Source organism: Schistocerca gregaria, chromosome 6, assembly GCF_023897955.1.
Source record: "Schistocerca gregaria isolate iqSchGreg1 chromosome 6, iqSchGreg1.2, whole genome shotgun sequence".
NCBI lineage: Eukaryota > Metazoa > Arthropoda > Insecta > Orthoptera > Acrididae > Schistocerca > Schistocerca gregaria.
In genome coordinates this window covers 261,519,508-261,547,382 of record NC_064925.1, presented here as the reverse complement: position 1 = coordinate 261,547,382, position 27,875 = coordinate 261,519,508, and the positions used below count along the sequence as shown (strand labels likewise).

Below are 27,875 nucleotides of genomic sequence, written 5' to 3'. Positions count from 1 at the left end.
GCTTGGTGTATTCATCTCTTGGTCTCCCTCTACGATTTTTACCCTCCACGCTGCCCTCCAATGCTAAATTTGTGATCCCTTGATGCCTCAAAACATGTCCTACCAACCGATCCCTTTTTCTAGTCAAGTTGTGCCACAAACTTCTCTTCTCCCCAATCCTATTGAATACCTCCTCATTAGTTACGTGATCTATCCACCTTATCTTCAGCATTCTTCTGTAGCACCACATTTCGAAAGCTTCTATTCTCTTCTTGTCCGAACTAGTTATCGTCCATGTTTCACTTCCATACATGGCTACACTCCAAACAAATACTTTCAGAAACGACTTCCTGATACATAAATCTACATTCGATGTTAACAAATTTCTCTTCTTCAGAAACGCTTTCCTCGCCATTGCCAGTCTACATTTTATATCCTCTTTACTTCGACCATCATCAGTTATTTTACTTCATAAATAGCAAAACTCCTTTACTACTTTAAGTGTCTCATTTCCTAATTTAATTCCCTCAGCATCACCCGATTTAATTTGAATACATTCCATTATCCTCGTTTTGCTTTTGTTGATGTTCATCTTATATCCTCCTTTCAAGACACTGTCCATTCCGTTCAACTGCTCTTCCAAGTCCTTTGCTGTCTCTGACAGAATTACGATGTCATCGGCGAACCTCAAAGTTTTTACTTCTTCCCCATGAAATTTAATACCTACTCCGAATTTTTCTTTTGTTTCCTTTACTGCTTGCTCAATATACAGATTGTATAACATAGGGGAGAGGCTACACCCCTGTCTCACTCCCTTCCCAACCACTGCTTCCCTTTCATGTCCTTCGACTCTTATGACTGCCATCTGGTTTCTGTACAAAATGTAAACAGCCTTTCGCTCCCAGTATTTTACTCCTGCCACCTTCAGAATTTGAAAGAGAGTATTCCAGTCAACATTGTCAAAAGCTTTCTCTAAGTCTACAAATGCTAGAAACGTAGGTTTGCCTTTTCTTAATCTTTCTTCTAAAATAAGTCGTAAGGTCAGTATTGCCTCACACGTTCCAACATTTCTACGGAATCCAAACTGATCCTCCCCAAGGTCCGCATCTACCAGTTTTTCTATTCGTCTGTAAAGAATTCGCGTTAATATTTTGCAGCTGTGACTTATTAAACTGATAGTTCGGTAATTTTCACATCTGTCAGCACCTGCTTTCCTTGGGTTTGGAATTATTATATTCTTCTTGAAGTCTGAGGGTATTTTGCCTGTCTCGTACATCTTGCTCACCAGCTGGTAGAGTTTTGTCAGGACTGGCTCTCCCAAGGCCGTCAGTAGTTCCAATGGAATGTTGTCTACTCCGGGGGCCTTGTTTCGACTCAGGTCTTTCAGTGCTCTGTCAAACTCTTCACGCAGTATCGTGTCTCTCATTTCATCTTCATCTACATCCTCTTCCATTTCCATAATATTGTCCTCAAGTACATTGCCCTTGTATAAACCTTCTATATACTCCTTCCATCTTTCTGCCTTCCCTTATTTGCTTAGAACTGGGTTTCCATCTGAGCTCTTGATATTCATACACGCGGTTCTCTTCTCTCCAAAGGTCTCTTTAATTTTCCTGTAGGCAGTATCTATCTTACCCCTAGTGAGATAAGCTTCTACATCCTTACATTTGTCCTCTAGCCATCCCTGCTTAGCCATTTTGCACTTCCTGTCGATCTCATTTTTGAGACGTTTGTATTCCTTTTTTCCTGCTTCATTTACTGCATTTTTTATATTTTCTCCTTTCATCAATTAAATTCAATATTTCTTCTGTTACCCAAGGATTTCTAGCAGCCATCATCTTTTTACCTACTTTATCCTCTGCTGCCTTCACTACTTCATCCCTCAGAGCTACCCATTCTTCTTCTACTGTGTTTCTTTCCCCCATTCCTGTCAATTGTTCCCTTATGCTCTCCTTGAAACTCTGTACAACCTCTGGTTCTTTCAGCTTATCCAGATCCCATGCCCTTAAATTCCCACCTTTTTGCAGTTTCTTCAGTTTTAATCTACAGGTCATAACCAATAGATTGTGGCCAGAGTCCACATCTGCCCCTGGAAATGTCTTACAATTTAAAACCTGGTTCCTAAATCTCTGTCTTACCATTATATAATCTATCTGATACCTTTTAGTATCTCCAGGCTTCTTCCATGTATACAGCCTTCTTTTACGGTTCTTGAACCAAGTGTTAGCTATGATTAAGTTACGCTCTGTGCAGAATTCTACCAGATGGCTTCCTCTTTCATTTCTTAGCCCCAATCCATAATCACCTACTATGTTTCCTTCTCTCCCTTTTCCTACTGACGAATTCCAGTCACCCATGACTATTAAATTTTCGTCTCCCTTCACTACCTGAATAATTTCTTTTATCTCATCATACATTTCTTCAATTTCTTCATCATCTGCAGAGCTAGTTGACATATAAACTTGTACTACTGTAGTAGGCATGGGCTTTGTGTCTATCTTGGCCACAATAATGCGTTCACTATGCTGTTTGTAGTAGCTCTAGGGGTATGACATCCGTTATCGGCCCACAGCACAACATTTCAATGTAAACATCTCATTACATCTCCCAGTAGGATAAGACTGGGTTTGACGTGGCTCCTGAAATCTGCTTTTGTACTTATGCAGAAGCCATGGTAGCACTGGCCAGATTACCCACTGACTAGAGGAGGAGGAGACTAGTGTTTAACGTCCCGTCAACAACAAGGTCATTAGAGATGGAGCAGGAGCTCAGACTAGGGAAGGATGGGGAAGGAAATTGGCTGTGCCCTTTCAAAGGAGCCATCCTGGAATTTGCCTGAAACAATTTAGGGAAATCACGGAAGACCTAAAACAGGATGGCCGGAGATGGGTTTGAACCATTGTCCTCCTGAATGCGAGTCCAGTGTGCTAACCACTGCGCCACCTCACAGTCACAGATTAGAGAGTTACTATAATATTTCTGGCATGTTTCAAGTGGTCTAACCCAATGTAGAAGGTAATTCTTATACAAACTGTGTAATGATATCCATACTCTATAAGCACCATTCACAGGTTGTCTTCCTGCTGGAGAAAGAACGCATGCATCAAGAGACAGCACTCAACCTTGATGCACTTCGTATCATCTCAATGGCTGGAAAAAGTTATGTCATGGCAATATGGTTGATTACAATGCCCAGAACATATTATCCCTCATCTCTAGTCTTTGTTCCTCACACTGTGCACTAACAGTTTCCACAACGAATGCAAAATGTTTTGCCTTGCTTTATTTCATTTCCCTGAATTCCCATGTCTCTTTGCAATATGCAGAATGATACAGCCTTCCCCTGTTTTTGTAAACAAATACAGCACTCCTGACTGTTATGGATTTCCTGTTGTATGGGGTAAAAGTGTTGACTAGCCTGAAGAGCAGTCAGGGAATAGGAACACGTGAAGTATTTCTTGGAGTGCTTCTGCACCACCTGTTTCAGTGCCCTCAAGATCAAAGACAGCTCGACATCAAATTCCACAAATTCATTTACTTGCTAATTCTTGGGGGTAGAGTCACTCAATACAGCTGGCTAGCCCCTATTTAAACTTAAGTGTATATGAAAAAAGAAACAGATGTTTAAGGTTTAACATTCCACTGGTGCCACAGTCATTAGAGATGGAGCACATACTCCGATTAGGAAAGAATGGAGACGAAAATAATCCATGTTACATTTTCATAGGAACCGTCCCAACATTTATCATAAGCAATTTACAGAAATTTATGTAAAACCTGAATCTGAATAGCTGCATGAAGTTTGAACAATAATATTCTTGAATTTCAGTCCACTATCTTAATCAATGTGTCACTTCACTTGATATGTATACACTGACATAACTGCAGTCAAAACTTAAAATCTGGATGAAAAAAGACCTAAAAATTTATTTCGGAAAATTTTTATTCCTGCACTCTAGTATATATGATACAATTCTTGGCTCCTCAACAACTGAGGTGGTCTTAAGTCCCATTTTCACTTATGAGTATGAATTTCATCTGCAACTGATGCCACTAGGTGACTGGTCACACAGAGCACTGATGGCCTCATTGCTCCTATACACTATCTGATGAAAAGTATCTGGATCCCTTTTAATGTACACTAAATGGGGTGTGTCCATCCTTCACCTTTACAATGGTTTGGGTCTAGGGACACTTTGAATGGGGAGTCTGAATTTCTGTGGAGGAATGGCAGTCTACTCTTTCTCAAGAGCTGAAACCAAGAAAGGCAGTGACGTTGGACACTGGTATCTGGGGAAAGTCAATGTTTTAACTCATCCCAAAGCTTCTCAATTGGGCTCGGGTCAGAATTTGGGCAGTTGACGGGACATTAAACACTAATTGTCCTTCCTCCTTTTTCAAGTATAATAAAAGGATCATACCCTATCCATGAAAAACACCCCCATACCATAACACCATCTCCTCCATACTTCACTGTTGGCACTACACTTAACACCACGTAGCTTTCTCCAGGCATTCGCCAAGACCCAACCCCTCCATCGGATTGTCACAGATTGCAGCATCACTTGTAATTCCAAATTACTCATTGCCGGTCATCCACTGACTAGTGTCATCACTTTTTACACCACTTCATGTGTCATTACCAACTCGGCAACAGAAATGTGTCGCTTATGAGGAGCTTCTTGATCATTGCACCCACTTTTTCTAACTCCTTATGTACAGTCAATGCGCTAGCAACTAATGGTAGTACTTCGGAATTCATAAATGAGTATTTCTGTTGATTTCATGCAATGTTTTACAACCACTCTTCTTGTCCATCATTAGGAACATCTGGTTGGTATTGATTTAGCTTTGGTTGTTCACCATCACATCACTGACTGTTGACTTAGACACTTTTAGAAAGGCTGAAATGTCCCTGTTTGACTTGTTATTTGGGTGATGTGTTATGACTAATCCACATTCAAAATCACTGAGTTCTCCTGACCAATCCACTTTGCCTTTACTTTTCTCTACTTAAAATACAATACTCCCTGCCTCCTTTTTATATATGTGGGTCTCCCTCTCACAGCATCTAGTGGTCAATTCCACATTACAACAGGTGTCTGGATACTTTTAATCAGATAGAATGTGACTCACAAAAGGCCATTTCATGGAAGGGTAAGCACTGTATAGAAGATTGGTGACAGGAGAAATGAAAGGATGCTTTATGCTTGACATAGCATAATAAGATCAGCTTGATGGCAGCACAAAAGTTAAGAGGATTAGTTCTAAAACTCTGCCTCCTGGCCTGATTCCCTCATGGTAAATAGTGTTAATAATCTATAGATACAATTGCCGATCTGAATCATTTACAGAAAAACCATAATCCACCTGGGGTTGCACAAAGCCTTGAACAATGTAGATACATAAAACTGCAACCAGTCACTTTTTTTAATAGTTATTTATTATTCCATGACCAGTTTTCGAACATTTTCAGGTTCATCTTCAGATGGTTTTTAGGAAGTTACATCACTACTACTAGCATAATGCTGGGTGCTGACTCTGTGACAAAAAGATGGAACATGCTTTAATGTATTGCCATGAGTATTGTTTATCTGTCGATATGGATGCAAAATTTTAGTTTTGTAGTTACTACGACAGTATGGGCAGCTTTTTCCTATTAGTATCCATCTGTCTGCTTTGATCTTGATGACCAGTTGGTACATCACTTCACATTCTTTTTCACAATCTGTATGCAGTTACAGTGTGATAGCGAAATTTTGCCAGCATCCAGCATATGCTATACAGCTGTTGCGTGTTAGAAAGATCTTGACATATAGATTTTGCATAGCCTACTTAGCTCAGATATGTGTTTGTTTTTGTTTGCATGTATTACAATCGATATATGGACAAATACTTTAATCAGATTGGTGTAACATGAGAGCTTAAAATAAAATTAATTAATTAATTCAAGAACAAACTTCAAGTGATCTGATGACTTACCTTTAAACTGAGAATGCCCCCATTGTCAGAGCACACAAATGTGGGACAGCTGTTGTCTTATATGAACCAGATTATATTAATGAAACTTATGAATTCTTCAGAAATAATAACATAAACGAAATATTATATGACCCTACTCCCAAATCCCAAGATAAAATTAGAAAGTTACTTAAAAACTGCCCTTCTTGACACCAACAGATGCAAAGCATTGTACAGTGACAAACCCTTCAGCACCAAATTAACATCACAACCTAAGATCCATAAACCAGAATGTCTGATACATTCCATTGTGAGCTCCATCAATAGTTAGCTATAAAATCACCAGGAAACTTAATGACATTACCAGCAAGTCATATGTATTTCACAATAACTCATCCATGAGAAACAGTTATTAGCCCATCAGTAGCATAATAGAAATCCCCATCCCAGCTACAGCTAGATTTGCATTTATTGACATAGTCAACTTATATAGAAACATACCTGTCAGGAAACAATCTGCATAGTAGGAAATCACTTACTCAAACATGGAACAATGGGTACAGCCGAAATTTAAGAACTTATAGAAATCCTGGAGCTTACAATATCACACAACTGCTTCCTGTTCAATAAGTTTTACATTCAGGAAGATAGATTGGCAATGAGTAGCAGTCTAGTAGGCTTGTTAGCTGACATATATATTAACAATCTTAAAAACAACTTTTTTAGATCCCAAACCCAAATGAAAGATAAACTCCTTTATTACACTATGTCGATGACACTTTCATTCTGTTCAAAGGAACAACAAAAGAAATAGAAAATCTAGCCCAAGAACTTAATAAATTACACCACAAAATTCAATTCACTGTAGAACATGAACCACCATAAGGCATTAACGACCATAATTTAACTATCTCAAACAAAAATCAATAGCATAAATTTCAAATTTAAAGGAAGCCAACAACCACCAATATTACCATAAATAACTCATCTTGCCATCCACATCAACATAAAGAAGCATTCTTCAGAACAATGGTTAATCACAGACTTAAAATCCCAATGGACACAAGTGGAAGACAAAAAGAAATCGAAATTATAAAATCAATTGCCTTCAGCAATGAGTACAATCTTGCTGTAATAGATAAACTAATCCATACAACAAAATTAAATCAACCAACTGCTCAACAACCACCCACAAACAAGAAGACACATTTATAAGCCTGCCTCTCCGAGGGAAGATTTCTCACCAAAATGCCAACCTCTTCAAGACATACAACATAAAAATAAGCTTCTTCACCAACAACAAAATACAAAATAAAATCATGCACAGCATCAAAACCACTATGCAACAGTATCAAAAGTCATATGTATACAAACTCATTGGCAGCTCATGTCCATGGACAAACTGGTAGAAGCTTCACAACAACATTTAAAGTACCCATTGAAGCACTCTGTCTTTACAACCTGAACACCTCCAGCTTTGCCTCAATATCTTGCCCAACACAATCATTTTGCAAACAACATAGAACAAAGCCTCCAAATACTCCATTTTCCAACAAAGACATGATACTTGAGCTTCTTGAAGAAATTGAAATCTTTATCAATACACATATAGCAGCTGGTAACTTACTCAATGACCAAACTGAACTAAGAAAAAAATTTTTCCTTCAGAACTCCAAAGACTTACTATTTCAAAACAAGTAATCAACCAACCATCCCTATACCACCTCAAAACCCCATCCCCTAAGCCCTCCTTCCTCCCCCTCCCCCCCCCCCCCCCCCCCCCCCAACCACCCTACCCACTCTCTTTACATCCTAACTACACTGGTGTCAATGTAAATATCCTACCACAGAATAAAACCTGTACTATATTTCTAAATGGTGAAGCCCTCCACTGTTTACATACATCATCACTTGTATACATATTACCTGTAGCTGAAATAAACAGAATCTACCTTTACTAGTATTCCAGATTATATTAATGCAGGAACAGAAATAAGTCAGCAGCTCATTTGAAATTTTGTTCTTGTTTTAAATTTAAAGATCATGGTCATATAAACAGCCGCAGTTCATTAAAATAGTATAACTTCTATACATATTATCTTTAGCTCAAATAAATAGAATCTACCCTTACTAATATTTCAGATAATGTTAATGTAAGAACAGAATTAAGTCAGCAGTTCATTTGAAGTTATGTTATTGTTTTAAATTTAAATATAAAGTTCATGGTCATACAAACAGCTGGATCTCATTTGAAATACTATAACTCTTTGTTGTTTTATTCCTGGGCATTCATGTTAACGCCAATCTTCATTAAAGTATTTGCTCGTAAATTGAATGCATTATACATTAACATACAAAAGGAAATACGACATCAGATTACTTGAAGTTTGTTCTTGTATTCATTCATTCATTTATTTATTTTATTTTGTTAATGCAAATCTAATTAAATTACTTGCCCATATATTGACTTAAATACACACAAACAAAAACAAACCCATCTCTGAGTAAAGTAGGCCTATGTCATATCCATATGTCAAAATCTTTGTAACAAACAACAGTTGTATAGCACATGCTGGATGCTGGTAAAGTTTTGCTATTGAAGAGTAAATGTGTACAGATTGTGAAAAAGTTTGTGAAGTGATGTACCAACTAGCCATCAAAATGAAAGCAGACAGATATACACTAACAGGAAAAAGCCACCCATACTGTCGCAGTAAGAATAAAACCAAAATTTTGCATCCATATTGACAAATAAACAATCCTCATGGCGATACATTAAAGCATGTTCCATCTTTTTGTCACAGAGCCAGAACCTAGCAGTCTGCTAGTAATGTTTATGTAACTTCCAGAAAACCATCTGAAGATGAATCTGAAAAGGCTCAGAAACCGGTTAGTGGAATAACAAATAACTATTAAAAAAAGGGACTGGTTACAGTTTTATGTATCTACATTCAATTAATAGTCACAGGTTCTAAAATATCCATAATGAATAAGCTTAACTTTTGAAGAATATTATCACATACACTCAGTTGCTATCCATGGTTTGTAGCTGAGACTAATCAAGAAGTTGAGTGCACTGTGGTCTTTAGCTCCGAGATGCCTCGTGTGTTGTAATGATGTTGAGTTTTCATCAAAAAATATGATCAGATACCTCACTGTATTTTAGACAATGAGAGTAGCAATCTTCATCCACAGTTCAGATGTACTGAAAATTCCATAGAATGGTTTGCATTTTTCTCTGATGAGAACTTGAAAGCACACTGCTTGGCCCATTCCTCCAATGTGTCAATCATCAGTTCATGAGCTGTGGTTATTAGGATGGAGATCTATTATAAGATGACAAAACTATCTGAAAAGTGTAAATATTAAACATTTTACTCGACAGGACTTTGCACTATTGGTGAAACATTATTAATTGCTATTGAAAACATTGTTTCATCTGAAACAGACATTCAAGAGACTTTGTGCCTTGCTCAATTAGTCAGATATGATGTGAGCAATCTAATAGCTATGGAAATTTTTATGAAGGAAGAAGTGTAAACAGATATTAATCATCCTCAAAAGCTCTATTCATGAAGATATCCAAGGACATTACCTGCTGGTTATATTGTTTGCTCTCTCATGGTTTATCAATAGTAGTATGATATCTCCTAAGCCACAATGGATGCAACTAACAGACTTCTTTGCTTCAAGAAACAGTGTTAGTTGATGAGTCACAATATGCTCTAATATCTCCTTGTATTTAGAAACATAAGCAGATTCTAAGGTCTCCTTGTATTGTAAACATAAATATGACACAAATTCCCAAATATTTACTATCATAGCTGTTGTTTCATAGTGAGACAGCTTATACATTCCATCATCTCCAGGAAATCATACCTTAGCTCTCCCAGAAATATTTTACAAGATAAGCAAAAAAACACAGTATGAGCAAAATACATTGATTTTTAGATGTCATTTCAAGCTATTTGATGGAGCAACATTAAACTGCATGATGGAAGTAATTGCACCTCGTCTGGGGCCACAAAGTCTTCAATAAACCTCTTCAAGCAGGTTATATAAACTAACAAAACCATAAGCCACAATACACATGTGATTTACTATAGGCTATGCTTAATGATTTTCAAGTGTTTACTTGGTGCAATATAAAATTATAATGTTTAAAGAACAACATACTTAGAACTATTCTACACTTTATATACAGGGTTACATAGCAAAGCTATTTGCTGGAAATGGCAGAAGTTCTTCTGGACAAAAAAATGTCAGTTTGCACCATGCTTAACTTGCCATATGAAACTAAAAATGTCTTCATAAGTGGCAGTGGAATTTTTTTCATATTTTGAGATATGTGTATATTATGTCCATATCATGAGTTTGTGAGTCCTCATAAACCATAATTGTTTTCAATGGAAGGAAGGAAGATTAGTTTTTTAATTGACTGACAAAAGCGTCATTAAGAGACAAAACACAAGCTCAGGCCGAAGGATGGTAAGGAAGGAAATAATTGGTGTGCTTTCCCAGGAAACCATCCCAGCATTTGTCTTAAGCAATTTAGAGAAACATAAATATTTTAAAATACAACCATTAATATTAGGAGTGTAATCCTCAGCTGTGCATTCCCCATATGGCTGTCTAAGGTAGTCACACAGAAACACGTATTTCGAAAGCACAGGTGGTCAAAATACAAAAACAAATAAAGTTATTTGGGCATGAAGTCCTCATCTTTCTATAAAAATGGTAACATCAGATTCTCTCCTCCACTTATCCACACTACCACTCACCTACCAAAGCATTCCTTCCATAAAGTGGTAAGATCTGGTCATATCAGCTCCCTCTCCATGCACCACTAGTTCATATTTATTTATTTATTTATTCCATGTGATCTGACGGTACACAGTGTGTTTCCAGATGTCGGAAAATATCATTTAACATAGTTAACATATATTAACGAAGGCCTATAGTATCCTAATGTATTACATTGCTCAATATTTTCAATTTAACACAAACAGCAAGATTACCGTTCTAAGTATTCTTTTACAGAGTAAAAACAGTGACACAACAAATATGACTTCACGGCTTTGCTAAATTTTATGTTGTCTTCGATGGCCTTAATACTAGTGGGAAGATTGTTGAACAGTTGGAGGTCCATGTGGAAAACTCCCTTTTTACACAGTTGAGTGTTTGTATGTATAACATGCAGGTTTAAATAAAATAGAAAGAAACTTCCACATGGGAAAAATATATTAAAAACAAAGATTCTAAGACTTACCAAGTGGGAAAGCGCCGGCAGACAGGCACAATGAACAAAACACACACACAGAATTACTAGCTTTCGCAACCAATGGTTGCTTCTCAGGAAGGAGAGGGAAAGACGAAAAGCTGTGTATGTGCGGATGGATATGTGTGCGTGTGTGTGTGTGTGCGCGAGTGTACACCTGTCCTTTTTTTCCCCCTAAGGGAAGTCTTTCCACTCCCGGGATTGGAATGACTCCTTACCCTCTCCCTTAAAACCCACATCCTTTCGTCTTTCCCTCTCCTTCCTGAAGAAGCAACCATCGGTTGCGAAAGCTAGTAATTCTGTGTGTGTGTTTGTGTGTTTTGTTCATTGTGCCTGTCTGCCGGCGCTTTCCCGCTTGGTAAGTCTTAACATGCAGGTTTGCGTTTTTCCTGGTGTTGTGTACATGTATTTCATTATTTTTTACGACTCTGGGGTCAGTTGGCACTATGTGTTTTCTGAAGAATTTTAGAGTCTCAAGAATATAGAGGCAAGGCAGTGTAAGGATTTCCAACTTTCTGAAGATGGGTTTGCAGGAGTCTCTGGGTTTGCTCCCAGTAATAATCCTCATTGCTCTCTTCTGGATTCTGAATGTGCTCAGAGCAGTTGGAGCATTTCCCCAGAATATTACACCATATTTTAGGTGGGCTTGTATGTAAGCGTAGTATGCACTGGTTAATGTTTTCAGGCTAGCACATGTTTTCAGTACACTCAATGCATAACAGCCAGTACAAATCCTGGCATTTACCTTTCCTGTATGTGTATTCCATTTCAGGTTATCTTGAACCCACAGACCTAGGAATTTGAAAACAGTGTCGGTATCTATTGACTGGTTATTTATAGTGACAGATGACTGAGAGGAAATTGCATTTTGTGTTGTGTGGAAGTTCATGGAAGCTGTCTTTTTGGTGTTGATAGTTAATCTGTTGGTTTTTGCCCAGTTGCTGAGTTGATCAGTAGCCAAGTTCACAGCTTTTTGCACAGCCTCTGTATTCACCCCTTTGAGGAGTATAGTTGTGTCATCAGCAAATATTATTGTTTTGTGCACATCAACATTCAGGCTCATGTCATTAATATACAGGAGGAAAAGTAGGGGTCCCAATACTGAGCCCTGTGGAGCATCTTGCTTTACAGTTTTATTACTTGATAGTATTTCGGTTATTGAGTTGCTTTGTCTATTAGTATATTTCATGCTGACTCTCTGCATCCGATTGGTTAGGAATGTAGCAATCCAGTTGTTTGCAATTCCTCTGATACCGACTGTAGTGTTCTAATTTTTCCAGTAATATTTTGTGGTCAACAGTGTCAAAAGCCTTTGACAGGTCCAGAAATATGCCTGTTATGGGTTGTTTTCTATCTAACAGTTCTAAATGCGTATTTATGCAATCATATACTGCAGTTTCAGTAGATTTGTTGCTTCTGAACCCCTGTTGAGCTAAACTTAGTAAATCTTTTTCGTTCTTTTTTTTCCAATGAAGTCCATCATTTTTTTGGACATTATTTTTTCAAAAGCTTTAGAAAAGCAGGATGAGATTGAGATACGCCTGTAGTTATTCATATCTTTATTATCACCTTTTTTGAAGACAGGAATTACTTTGGAAAGTTTCAGAGCTTCAGGGAAGATACCTGCCTGGAAAGAAAAGTCACAGAGGTGAGTTAATGGTTCAGCAATTGTGTGTTCACAATTTTTGATTACAGCTATTGGGATACCATCAATTCCAGCTTAATATGAATTTTTTAACTCTCTGAGGGCTTTTGCAACATCAATTTCAGTGACTTTGGTAATGAAAATTGACTCTACACATGTGTGATATTTTTGGTTTGCTGGTTGGTAATTAGTGTTAGGATTATTTTGGAACAGTTTTTCAGCTATGCTTGTAAAGAAATTGTTGAATGAGTTCACCACAACTTCAGGATTAGATATATATTCATTGTTGGGTTTGATTTCCATGTTCTTGTGTGAAGCTTTCATTTCCCCTCTTTTGCTTTTTATGATATTCCACATTGCTTTTACTTTATTGCTGGATTTGTCAATGTACTCATCATTTTGCATCCTTTTTGCTTGTCTTATCACTCTTCTTGGGATACATGTGTAGTTTTTATAGTATTCTGTTATTTGGGGGGAGTCACTGCTTTGTTTACATAACATGTGGAGTATTCTTTTATGTTTGCAAGAGATTTTTATAGCTGGTGTAATCCAACCTTTGTTTCTATTATTATTATTATTATTATTATTATTATTATTATTTATTCTTACTGTTTTTTGCGGAAAGGCCTCTTCGAAGTGGTGGATCATTTTGTCAAGAAATATGTTGAATTTCATGTTGACATAATTGGCTATGTACATCTCTGTCCACTTTTCTTTACTAAGGAGGGCATTTAGCTTGTTCAAGTTCTCTTGGGTGAAAAACCTTCGTTAAGTTTTAGGTGGGACTGGGTTTCAGGTATCTTTGCTAACATCAACCTTTAGAATGACAGCTTGGTGTTCGCATGAATCCTGCATTGTATACTTCTAGAGTTGGGTTAAGTTTATTTCTATTTGCAAAAATTTGATCTAGAGCTGTCTTGGATGTGGGTGTTATTTTAGTGGGCTCGTTTATAAGGCCATGCAGATTATAAGTTTTTGCAATGTTAATCAATGTTTCCCTGTTTCTGTTGTGGGTGAGAAAGTCTATATTAAAGTCACCACATATAATCACATCCTGTTTCCTCTGACTTATTTTGGATAGAAACAAGTCCATTTGTAACAGAAAATCATCAATACTACTGGAGTGGGGACGGTAAATTGTAGCTACAATTAGATTTAGATCTGTAAGCTTTATGGCTGCACATTCAAAGATTTTATCTGTTCCTATTTTCTTTAGGGTAGGAAGTTGGCTATATTCAATGTGTTGTTTGATGAAGATGGCAACCCCACCATGTCCATCATTTGATCTGGAGTAGTGTTAACACAATTTGAAATTGGGTAGTGAGATTAGCTTAACCACATCAGTGCAGAGCCAATGCTCTGCTAGGCATACTACTGAGATATCACTGAGTTCACTGGTCAGCAACATGATTAAGTCATCAGTTTTGTTGCTCAAGGACATTGTGATAATAGATTTTCAGGTCTGAGTGGGATTTACTCTGGGGGCTCAAAGTCATATTTACTGTGTCACTGACCTTTAGTTTAAATTGTGCTGTATTCCAGGTATGTTGACTTCTGAGCAGTTGTACTGGTTCTGTTGGTCGTCCTTGGCAGCCATCTCATCTTCCAGGTGAGCTGAAAAGTATCCACATGCACTTCATGCTGTTGAGACATCACATTGGCATTTTGGAGGGATGTCTCTATAATGTTCACCATCACATTATTGATCCTTTCAGGTGCCTGACCTTTTTGAGGGGTCAGGGGGTTTGTGTTTCGTCTCTGTGACTTCATAACCCATTTGTCTAGTGTAATTTGCACAATATGACCACTATGACTCTTTTATTTCCCATCTTGTTTGTCTTTATCCAATTGCTTATTAGCGTCTGTTTATGGTTTCTGACATTTGATTTCTTATTGTCACTCATAGTTGTCAGGAAGGCATTGCAGATAACCTCCTTGCCACATTTGTTTAGGTGTAAGCCATGTGTTGTGAAGTGGTTTCTGGCTAGTCTCTCTATTTCAAAGTTCACAGCAATTCTTTTTTTGTACGCATGTTTAGCTAAATTCAGAGCCTGTACCAGGTGGACGTTTGCAGTATTGATTTTACTATTTAAATTTTGAACATCATATCTCCTGGGTATAGGATGGATAATGATATTCATTTTGGGATTTAGAGCGAGTATTGGTTCCAATGGTTCTACCACATGCTTCAACATAAGATCGAGAGGTTTGTCTATGTCGTTAGAACCCCCTATTACAATCAAAGTATCACATGTACCGAAGCTTCTTGTCAAATATTCTGCGTTTTTTATCACTTCTTTTAGTGGGGCACCAGGTTTTACTATGCTTTTTACCTGGTATGAGGGCCCTAGTTTGTCTTGCAGTATTTGGGCACAGTCTCTTCCATGACTGTCATTTAATATTAGTACTTTCAGTTTTTCCAAGATTTTCTTGCTATGTAACGTTCTGAAATTTCTTTGTTTTTTGTCCTGCACATATATTGGTGTTTGAGAGATTATGTTCGTCGGCGGATTATTCATACACTTTGTGGCAGATTGTTCACTTTGGGTTAATTTTTGCATAAGATATTGAGCAAAGGTAGACTGTAAATTGACCTTGCTAGCATCTTGCGGTTATCAGTAGTTACACTTTTAAAATCACTTTCTGGATCAACTTCACATAGGCATACCCCCACATTAGCTTTGTTTTCGTTGCAGTTTGTTTACATTCAGATTTTACAGGGCTACGATCACACGTGGCGCTAGACAACACAAGATTTTTGAGCATTGCATTCTGAGCACGATTTACGGCTTGACTATTTCTCATAGTACGTTGTCCCATTTGTACGGCTATGACAGACTGCACTAAGCCATCAGCCATTCCACAGCATTCCAAATATGTTACAAAGAACATGGAGAGACACCCTATCAATGGTTATCCACGCAAAATCATTCATCCCACTAAGGCATTACCATTCTTATTAGTTAATAAATTAACGGCATTATCATACTTAACCCCATGGATTGCTATTTCAAGTTCTTCAAGCAGGTCCAGTTTCTTTTCTTTCTTATTTACCTGTATCACCTCTAATCCTCTTCTATGTCTTTCAGTCACAAATATATGTTTGGCAACCACCAATCTGCTGTAGTTGCCCAATTTTATGAACTAGTGGTGCATTACTTCACTATTTCACATTGTTAATGACTTTGGATATTTAGTTCAATAGTTTAGGAAATCATGTACTCATGTGAACAGTTGAATTGATGCCAAAAGGAAGAATTTGTGTAAAATATATTAACAGACCAAATGTTATAATTTTATACATAGATTTCTCATCCAGGTGTTGCACCAAGGTAGGCTAGTACCTCAATCTTAATCAATTATTTTTGTACTTTGATACTGTCATTTCTGATTTTTTTTCATACCCAAACTGAATTCCTTATGCTGTCTGTATTCATACCTGGACTTAACATTCTCCTTGTAATTAATGACAGTGGCCTAACATCATATTAAGCTACTCTTTTAAACATAAAGACAAAAAAATTATTATTGTTGAGGATGATAACACAATAAATAAGTCTCCAAAGATAGATGCAAAACAATACATAACACAGTTATGAAAATCAATGTTACTGCTCCTCATATAACGGAGATGCTGCGTCGCAGATAGGCACAACAAAAGACTGTCACAAATAAGCTTTTGGCCAACAAAACTTTTGTCAAAAAATAGACTACACACACACGCAAATGCAACTCACACACACAACTACAGTCTCTGGCAGCTGAAGCCACAAGAGACTGCAGTCACATGTGTGTGAGTTGCATTTGCATGAGTGTGTGTCTGTCATCTATTTTTTGACAAAGGCTTTGCTGGCCAAAACTGATTTGTGATGGTCTTTTTGTTGTGCCTATCTGCGACTCAGCATCTCCGCTATATGGTGAGTAGCAACTTTCCTTTTCATAATACTGTTACATTCCATCTCGAATTTATTTTTTTATTAATACATAATACAGCTCACATTAAGGATACAATCACTTACTGAGAGTGTTTCAACTGACTGAGGATGGAAGTAGAGCGTTTCTCCTTCTGGCAAATGCTGTCTTTCGACATGCAGCTCCTCAAGACTTGAGAGAGACTCGAGGCCTTCAACTACTGATATACAATTATTCCCCAGGTACCTTCAGTAAAAAAAAAAATATTTCCTTGGTGGAGATTTGTTGTACAGCCTTAAAAAATTTGTGTTTCATTTAACATTTAGACAGACAAAAAAAAATCTATACTCATCAAAGAGATCAAAAAAGCATAGTTTGCCACTGCATTCAGCTCAGGAAAAAATATTAACTCTTTGGCTTTACATCTTCAAATCCTAACTTATCAAAAGAGAAATAGTAAATAACTTAAGGAGTAGAAGCAACAACTCACCGAACACTCTCTCTCTCTCTCTCTCTCTCTCTCTCTCTCTCTCTCTCTCTCTCTCTCTCTCTCTCTCTGTCTCACACACCCATGCACACACACACACACACACACACACACACACACACACATACATCTGTAAAGAAACACTGTCCTGGTTAATTACACTGTGCTGGCACTGCAGCTCACTTGAGGTATGAGTTGTGTCAGATGGACTGGATGATGGAAGAAAAGCCACAGGGAGTGAGAAGAATGGATATGGCAAACTGGCTGACACCTGGCAGGGAGAAACAGCAGATGTTGCATCAGTGAACTCATTCTGAGTGTAAGCAATGGGAGCCATGCACATGGAAGGAATTGTTTGGTAGGGATAAATAGAACAAATGCTGATGGAGACTGCACATTGATAGTGTGAATGCAGGATGAGAAGTCAGCATCTTGGAGCAGAGATCAAGAAGGCTGTGCGGCTTGGTCTATTGCAGACTGTGGCAAGGAGGATTACAAAATAGAAGGAAGTATTGTAAATACTACTCCAATCTACATAATTCATAGAATTTGGTTTTGGGGATAATGGTCTAGATGGAACAGTTTGTGAGGCACTCAGCACTGGGTGGTCCCATATCACTCCAACAGCACAGACCCCACACCATTACAGAGCCTCCACCAGCTTGATTAGTCCCCTGCTCCAGGGTACTTGGATTCATGAGGTTGTCTCCATACCCATACATGTCCATCTACTCGATACAATTTCAAATGAGACTCGTCCGACCAGACATGTTTCCAGTCATCAACAGTCCAATGTCGGTGTTGACCGGCCCAGGCAAGACATAAAGCTTTGTGTCGTGCAGTTATCAAGGGTTCACAAGCCCATATTGATGATGTTTTGTTGAATGGCTCACATGCTGAAACTTGTTGATGGCCCAGCATTGAAATCTCCAGCAATCTGCAAAGGGTTGCACTTCTGTCACACCAAACAATTCTCTTGAATTGTCATTGGTACTGTTCTTGCAGGATCCTTTACCAGCCGCAGCAATGTTGTAGATTTGATTTTTTACCGGATTCCTGATATTCATACAACACTCATGAAATGGTTGTATGGGAAAATCCCCACTTCATCGCTACCTCAGAGATGGTGTTTCCTGTCACTCGTGTTCCAACTATAACACAATGTTCAAACTCACTTAAATCTTGATAAACTACCATTGTAATAGCAGTAACCAATTTAACAACTGCACCAGACACTTGTTGTCTTATGTAGATATTGGTGACCACAGTGCTGTGTTCTGCTTTTTTATATATCTCTGGATGTCCAAAGTAAGCACAGTTACACATTAAGAAACATGCTTCCAATGTTTTCAACATATTTATTAAAGTTTCATGGAGAATACATCTGAGCACAATAAATATATTCTTCCCAGTGACCATAGGGAAATAAACATTGGTCCATTAATAAGTTCCATCTCTGTAAGATATGACAGACTTAAACAAACATTAACATTTTATAAGGCGAATGCAAAAAGTATTTCTGCAGCATTTAACAGTGTAACTGAAACAGGGGTTTTTCAAGCAAGACTAAAAATGGATTTGGTAACCTCAGCTATAAGAATGAAACATTTCAGGCAAATCTCCTTCAGGGTAACAAAATAAATTATCATAATTTTCTACAAAAAAAATTTAATTTTTGAAAACCAAAATGGCTTCTTAAGAAACAAATCCACTATTACAGTAGTTGTGGGGGTAATAAGTAGCTTATAAAAAACAGAATACGTAAGAAGCAGACACCTAGATCTTGATAAAGAGTGTGTTTATCAATTTTACAAAATTATTACATAAATTATGGAAAACTGATATAAGTTATTGGCTTGGATTTTATAAAATATTATCTATTTAAAAGAAAATAGTTCATAGTTCTTATAATCATAAATTATGTATATATTGGATGCACCATGTAACTTGTCACTTTCTGCAGGAGCTTCTGGGAGTGGTGGAATAGATGGAATACCTTAGACTCACTCCTAGCACCCATGACATAATCTGCAAAATTACGCTGCCCATATCATACATCTGAAACAACTATCATTAAAAAGGACACACCACAAGGTTGTAATGAGGCCACCACACTCTCTTATATATGGTAATGATATTTTAAGTATAAAATAGTCTGATATGCAGACAATACCACTACTGTTTGCAAACACAAAACATATGACGAAATGAAGATCCACTACAATTATATTGTAAATACTTCATCTGAACGTACAGTTTGTAAACAATGAAACAGAGGTAATATTGCAAGAATATAAGTCAAACATTCTAGTAGCCACTGAACATGGACTAAAAGAAAATCTAATGGAGGTCTACAACCTGAAAAATTACTCAAATGTAGCCAGTTTTTGCAGAACATTGCATAAAGGTGGTGGAGCTGGCATTTGCTTTAGCTACACATCAACTAACGTTATCCAAAACAGCACAAAATATGCTAGAGAAATGAGCTTTGGAACTACTGTATTGGAAATAAAAACTGCAGGGAAGTCATGCTGCATGTTAGGCCTGTACTGATCACCAAATGATGAAACAAAACATTCTTGAAAGAGTCTGTGGTACAATTCAAGAACTTTAAAATAAATAATTATTGGGAGTAGAACACAGATACCACAGAAAAACCTATGACACTAATGGACTTACTGCATACTTTCAACCTAAAAACAAACCCGCCAGAGTAACTACACATAGTAACACTACTATTGTTCTCGTAATAACATACAGTATATTTCTTCATGCTAGTGTGAGATCCAGGTAATAAACTCCACATTAGCATACCATCATGATAGATACTAACATAAGGAGTACTGGAAGTGAGCAGAAGATACAGGGGCAAAAGTGGAAGATAAACATACAAAACTTAATCCAACTAAAAAGGATGTTAATGGCAGAAAAATGGGAAGCAGTGATTGCAAACAATGACCAGGGCTGAATACTTCGGTCATGAATGTAATGAAAGCAGAAGTTGAAGTAATGAACAACAGTGACAAATAGTGTGCTTTGTTGTTTGATGAAATGTCTTTAGAAAGAGGGTTGTATTATAATGCAAGCAGACAAGAAATTTCAGGGTTTCAAGATTTAGGGAGGTCAAATGTTCATGCAAATCATCCATTAGTTTTCATGGTTAGAGGCATACATAAAAGCTGGAAGCTGGAATTTCACTCACAACTTGGTTTCAAGTATCACATTAAAAAGTCTTATTACGTAGGAAATAGGGAAGCGTCCGATACCGCCTGTCTGCTTTGACACATGACGTCACAAATATGGCACAAACGACCATAAACCATGATTCCAATATGGCACATATAAAGTCGTTACATACACATTATGAGGACGAAAATACATCGAAAAACAAACACACACACACTTTCCACGAAAAACCCTAATGACACTAACGGGACAAGCGCGGGACGTGGGGTGTTTTTGGGTGGGGGCAAACTAAATCTAAACAAATTTAAACACCCACCCCATACAAAACCACACAAAACAACAACAAAAAACCGACATCACAAATCTCCCCCAAATACCACTAAACACAATATCATCTGGAATCGGACACTTCCCTTGACCTATATAGCTCAACAGCAGCTCCCGATCCCATAAATTAGTATCAAACACTTCCCTTGGCCTATACAGCTCAAAAACATCTCCCAATACCAATACCAACATACACAGCCATACATTGGGATCGAACACTTCCCTTGACCTGCGCACTGCTAATTTTATCTATCATATCCATTCCTGAACAAAAACAACAACCGATTAATTTTACTAAAATTACCACATGACGTACAGCGAACAACACTTAAATTAACCTTCACACAAAATCGTTAACTTACTAAAACGAATTCCACTACAAACACAGCCGACACTCGAACAATTCTGGATAATTGCAAAAGCAAACTGAACCCATTACACCACACGAACAAAAACCCTGAACATACCACCAGAGAGCACAACAAACCACAACATGAGGACATCTACAAACACGCCACACTCACAAACCAAACTCCATGCCATTATGACGTCACACACGACAACACCCTTACGTCACGGGTCAGAGCCTACCTGTGGGATTGGACACTTCTGTCGACCCCATTACCTATGTCATAAGGCAATTGCAAGAAATAGGACTAAAGGTAGTTTGTACAGTTTGTAACCAGTGTGCAACCAACCAGAGAGATGTTCATTTGGAACAGATTTTAAAAAATGGCTTTAATTTTTTAAGCATGAGGGCTTTCAATCAAGACCCAGTGGAGAATGTATTTTGTTGTGTGAGGCAGCATGGTGTTGCAAACACCAACCCAACTTGCTTTCAGTTCAAAGCAGCATTGAAAACAGTTATAGTCAATAACATGTCCTTACCTACAAAGTTACAAGGTAATTGTGAGGATGATAGATGCATGCCATTAAGCAATTTAAGGCAATTTTTGGGAGTTAGTGATCACAACTTTATTGACTCCACAACAGACCATTCCATAAAGGCTCAAAGTGCTTTATATTCTGCCCTTGCTGATAATGAAGCTGCTACTGGTAGTGGTGGAGCTGATGTAAGAAATTACAGACAAGCACTGGCATATGTAGCTGGTTACATTCTACGAAAGACGGGTGTAAAACCTGAAACCAACTGTTGTATCTGTAAAACAACTCTGTTCTCACCAACACCCACAGAGCATAATTTATTTAAAAGTTTCAAAGAATATGATGCTTTAAACCCAAAATTATTGTATGATAGTGACAGCTTAATGTCCTTTGTAGCAAATGTTCATAGTCAGTTGTATACATTCCTAGATAAATGTGGACACCAGGAACAATTGGAGAATACATTCTATTCACTGTTTAAGTTTCCAGAGGAAATAACGTTTTGCAAGGCCCATTTTTCTGAACAGTATATTTTAAGACAATGTGTACTTCTATTGATTTACAAGTATGTGAAAGATTGGAAACACACCATCAGTAATAAAAGACTTGATATTGGCACAAATTCAGTAAACAGTTTAAAGCTTTATAACAGTTAAAAGAAAATTTGTCTTGTGTGCTTGAGATATAAAAAGTAAGTTTTGTTTTCATTTCACTGTTTTTATCCACCTTTCCCACTTTTGGTACTTGGTATTGATGTTTTCTTTTTTGTGTTAAAGCGTTTACAGTAGTAAGATGTAGGAACCTTTTTAAGAAATTAATGGTCAGCAGTGCAAGTTTGCTGGGCAGTTACTCTGAACTTATAGTCCTGAAACATGAATGTAACCAATTTTAGAATTCTTCATTAATTAATACTGTGATATTTCTTAATTGAACCTCTTTAACTGCTGCTTATTCTCTTAATAATAGGCTTTTCTTTTCCATTGATCCAGCAGCTTGTATTACGTAAAAATTATGGCATTATTCAGGAATATTTGTAGTCAAGTTTAGCTGCTACAATGTTATTTTTCTTTTGTTTCAATTTCTTACACTACAAGCTTGTTTCGACTTAGTCTCAGTTTCAAGTGTTGCATTTAGTTCTTATGAGCCATAAAACATTCTGAAGCTTTTACATGTTGATAGAAAACAATATAAGCATGTCAATTTAAAAGTCTATTTTTGACGTTTGCGTCTGACAGACAAGAAAACATGATACGAGCCGCGACTGTCAGCGTAGATTTCTCTCTGCTGTAGTAGAGTGTGCTATAGCTGTGTTTCAATTATTTTATTATGATGCCAGCCCAAATAATTACATAGCACGCCCAGAAAAATAAGGTAACAGAATTAAAAGAAAAACCTACAACGTAAGTAAACTAGGGTGGGGGGGGGGGGGGGTTAATGTCCATACCACTTGAGGCGCTGCTGTCGGTCCGTGTTTCCCACTTTTAACACGGGAGTTGCATTTCTCTTTTTTTCATGTTCTGTGGGTAATCCTTTACGGGATTGGGGCGTTATAGGCGCCGTTTGTATTGCTGCCTTTCAATAATAGGCTGTGTGTCAATCGCTTCGACATCTCTTGTCATTATCAGTAATCCAAACTGACACTTAACAATCTACATACACTCTATCTGTTGCACTGATGACATCTGTTATGCAATCTTGCAACTGGCCATGAACCATAAGGAAAGGTGGAGGAGAGACAGGAGGGATAAACTCACTAATTATTTGTGCTGAGACAAGCAGATGAATTCCTTACAGTCAGAATTTAAATGTTATCTCGACAGATAGTGGACTTAACCAATGCAAAAAGACAGTGTCTAATAAAAAGATACCTAGAACAAACAGGTAAAGAATTGGCTGAAATTAAAAAACCGTATACACTAAGGTCAAATACAAAGATTATACTGTACCATTTACAGAATGTGAAGCTGCCCTTAAATTACCACTTATGAACTGCAATTTTCATGAATCTGTATCTTCATAAACGTGGTTTTGTAAAACTTTGTATTTGAATAAGCGGACATAACACCTCGCAATCGATGGTTCAAGTCAATTATCAAACTCAGGATCTCTTTGATCTCTCTTCGATTCTAAAGGAACATTACAGTGCTGCACTATTTTCTGAATACTTTCTTAACATGATATTTAGGCAGTTTTAAAATACAGAGAAGCATAAAGTCACTACTAATAATCCAAGCTTCAAACTGTATTTCACGAAACCGTTGTTTTCAGTACTCACAGTTTTCTTAATTTATTAAGGTTGCCAAGGTTTTCTATCTTGGATATTTTGTTCCTCTGGAGGTAGAGATGAGTTAAATTTGTAGCCGTTTCCAGGTTTTCAATTTTAGTAATGTCATTGTTATGCAAATAGAGAACGGTCAGTTTTCTGTATTTGGATATATTACCCTGCACAAAAAAACAGTGTTTTACAGCGCTTCTTTGTCTAGAAATCGCTAAGGACTGTTTAACAATTTTCTTACAAAATGCTGTACTTACAATGAACTTCAGAAATTTGTCATGCAGGTAAAGATGGGTATTTTTCTTTTGCTGCTCCGACTTGGAAATTCCGTAACTTTTGGAATCATCTTTTTCCGATTTGATAAATGACGACCCTGTTAATTTCACCATTTCCCTTCCCATTTCTTATTTTTGTAAGGACGGATGTTAGTAGTGCTCAAGAGTAATAATAAACTTCCTCATTCCTACGAACATCTGCAACATAGTGCGATACGTACACGCGCGAGAATGTTGCCATAGCAACGATCGCGGGACGAAGTTTGAACGATTGAAAAGCGCAACAAGTTACTGATTTTCATATTCCATGGATCATGTTTGCAATATTCGCTACAGTGCTTAAACAACAGCGGATTGCAAACGCTTATTCTAGAGCTCCCTTTACACCGATGAAAACACAAGCGAATGCACATCGCAAGCAATGCGCAGGAAGTTCACTTGCGCGCATCATTGGCTTGTACCTGCCAATAAATATTTAGTACACTAGAGCGAACGGAAGAGAAACCATACAATGTATTTTGGCGCTGTACCGTCAATTAACCTGCATTCAGTACAACTTGGTGGAGAAAAGGAACACAACTTTATTTATTTTGTATAGCGTGCCCGCTGTTGGTCATGAAAGTAAAACGGCTTCTGAATTTTTGCGCAAACGCTCTGATTGATGATTTGCGGCTGCAGCCATAGCTTGTTTTATTCCAAACTTTCACCTGCATGTCGATGGGCGTTTTCCGCCTTCTTCTAGCTGCCACTGACAGAAGATTTCAAAGTAAGACGCAAATTATCGATGATCCATATCAGCAAGAGAGGATAGCACTAACGCTGCGCTTGTTAACAACAGATGACAGGCTGCTTTTACAGTGGCCACCGGCAAAGGCACCAGAGGCCGTCCGTTTCGCTAGCCTCAAAAATCTATTTTGCTTATCAACCACATGTTTCCCAAATAAGTCCAGAAGTATGTGTTGCGATATTCGAAACGCTCGTGAATTTTAAACGTAAATGCGAGGGAGATACAGTCATTAAAAATGCGTAACGTAATGTAAAAATATCTGTGGCTTGGTTCTAAAAGGGCCAATGTCAATACTTGTCAAAACTGGTTTTATTGGTGTACTCCATATTGTTTCGCGTGCTGTTCATAGTGTCAAAATGGCCAACGTCTAAGCCACATAGAATGAGAGATAGTGGAGTGTTAAGATGTAAGCCCCAAAGTGTTTTATCAAGTTTCCAATCAGCATCAATGGGCCAATCTCGACAGTGGCCCTCCCTCTTATTTTACGTTTGTTGAAAGAAGGGTCAACGTCGACATTGGCCTTCTTTACTGACAGATGGTTTCAACAATTGAAACAGAGCTGTGACATTGGACTTAAATCTGGCGGGAATACACAATAATAAGAGTTGTTGCTTTAACAATTACTCTAATCGTTTGGCGCATTGTTAGTGAGGAGTATTGACAGTCTTGGTGGGCATAAACATAATGTTTCACAGAGGCGATAAGGAAGAGCTTTAGGAACAAACTGCACCTGAAATATCCCCACTGACGTCGTCACTTTGCCTTGAAGGTAAGTTTATTAAAATAAACTGGTATCAGGAGCATTTATCCTTAATATTTCCAAAACAAGACCATAAATTGACTGGTATCTCTACTTAATGCCAGTCTAAAATATTACCAACAGCCTATTCAATTCATTTCATTTTTATTTTCTTTAAGATCATTCCAGTACCAGTACAGAAGGAAATGCATGTTGGTCACTATTGGCAGACGTGATTTCAAGTTCTGATGAAGATGTATTTGAAGATTCTGATGAATATGTCCCAAGTGGTGGCGAAAGTAGTGATGAAAGCAATGACAGAGAGAATATAGCTGCCCGAAGGACAGTTAAAAGTTCTTCTTGGATTGAAGAAATCTATCTAATTCAACAGCAGTCTGGCAATGAAACAACAAAGTTCAGTGGAAGGGGAAGGAAGAAATGTGATCCACAAGATTCCTCCAAAAAAAAAGAAAGCGAAACGAAAAATTGTGAAAGAAAAATCGGAGAAAAGAACTGAAAACTGCAGGAAAAAGACTATGTGACGTCGAACGGAAAAGTTATACCTGATCAAGTTCTGAAATCATCGTACAAGTCCAGGAAAAATGCGGAGGAAAATAAAATGACGATGAGAGAGAGAGAAAATGTTCATAGAATATTAAAAATTGTCCCCAGAAGCTCAAAATTATTTTATAGCTAATTAAGTGTCTGAGGAAAAGAAACATGTGGAGCGTTTAAGGAACAAAACTGAAGGAAATGCAAGGAGGCGAAAATATTCCAGGAAGTAGTTTCTTTACAGACTAAGATAGAAGTATGTCAGAATATGTTCCTTAGTACATTTTATTTAACACTAAAAAAGGTAAGAATAATTGTGGAGAAAAGACGGGGCTCTGAAGGACGAGTGTGTTCTGAAGATGGACGTGGTACACATTCTAATCATTCGAAAGCTCCATCTGATGACATTGATTTAATAAAGGAACACATTAACATAATTCCTTCCTACGTAAGCCATTATTCTCGATCTCATCCTTCCAAAAAAATATGTACTGCCAGACTTGCATGTTTCAGCAATGTACTGGCTCTATCAAGAATTTTGCCAAACCAAAGGTATGAAGCCAAGAAGTAAAGCGTGTTATCGAAGAATTTTTGTGACCTGTTTCAATTTTAGCTTCCACAAACCGAAGGCTGACACTTGTGCAAAATGTGACAAATATGTCTTGTTACTTAAGAATTGTACTGAGGATGCTCAACGTTGTAAGGTAGAAGTGGAACGACAGCAACATTTGGATTTGCTTAGGATCAGAAAGACAGTGATAAAAAGAAAGCTGACCAAAATTCCAATGTAGTAACCCTGGCCTTTGATTTGCAGAAATGTCTTCCCACTCCATTTCTACACTGTCATGTGGCATTTTACAAAACACATGTTCGGCCCTTCAACTTGACCATCTATGTAAAGAGACATAAATAATGTTCTCCAGCATGTTACGTTTGCAATGAAAGAGTGGCAGGAAGAGTTGGCCAAGAAATAGCTTCTTGTCTATATGATTATTTGATGGAACTGACCGACGAAATTGTTGAGGTACACCTGTACGGAGTCGTGTACCGGACAAAACACATATTTTTATTGCCATCATGTTTTTGTGAGTAGTGGAAGAATTCACGATTCAGAGAAGATGTTTGGAAGTCAACCATAAGTTTCTTGAAGTTGGACATACTCACTTGGAAGCTGATTCAATTCAAAAGCCACTGAGAAGACAAAGAAAACAACAGCTGTTGAAGTAGGACTGCCAAGAGACTGGGCCAAATTAATATGCATGGTTCTCCAAAAGCCACCCATAACTGCAATAGAGCTGGAACAAAAAGACTTCTACAGCTTTAAAGACTTGATGAAAAGTCATTATCTGCACAAGAAAATTAACACAGAAGGGAATTCTATTGTTTGGAACTAGATAAAACGGAGAAAGTGTCACTCAGGTATGCCAGGAATTGTCTCCTAAAAATACAGTTACTCCTCAAAAGAACCATTCAAGATGATAGATCTGAACAGAAAGAAAACTCGACACTTGTCTATGCCAAAATTGCACCTATTTCTGATGCCATCCCCCCTCATTACGAGAGCAAACAGTGTTGTCATTATCTATG

At 37.6% G+C, this 27,875-nt stretch overlaps 1 protein-coding gene across 1 annotated transcript in view; it reads right to left on the bottom strand.

The window, feature by feature from the left end:
- LOC126279010 (protein phosphatase 1 regulatory subunit 42-like) overlaps nt 1–24,503 on the bottom strand; it is a 93,375-nt gene extending 68,872 nt beyond the window's left edge. Inside the window, exons 1-3 of the mRNA XM_049979390.1 lie at nt 24,193–24,503; nt 23,936–24,102; nt 16,883–17,021 (exon numbers count right to left, since the gene is read on the bottom strand). Of these exons, the coding sequence (XP_049835347.1) occupies nt 16,883–17,021; nt 23,936–24,102; nt 24,193–24,336 (450 nt within the window). The 5' untranslated portion in view covers nt 24,337–24,503. The remainder of the gene's footprint in view (nt 1–16,882; nt 17,022–23,935; nt 24,103–24,192) is intronic.
- Nucleotides 24,504–27,875: the final 3,372 nt, after the last annotated feature.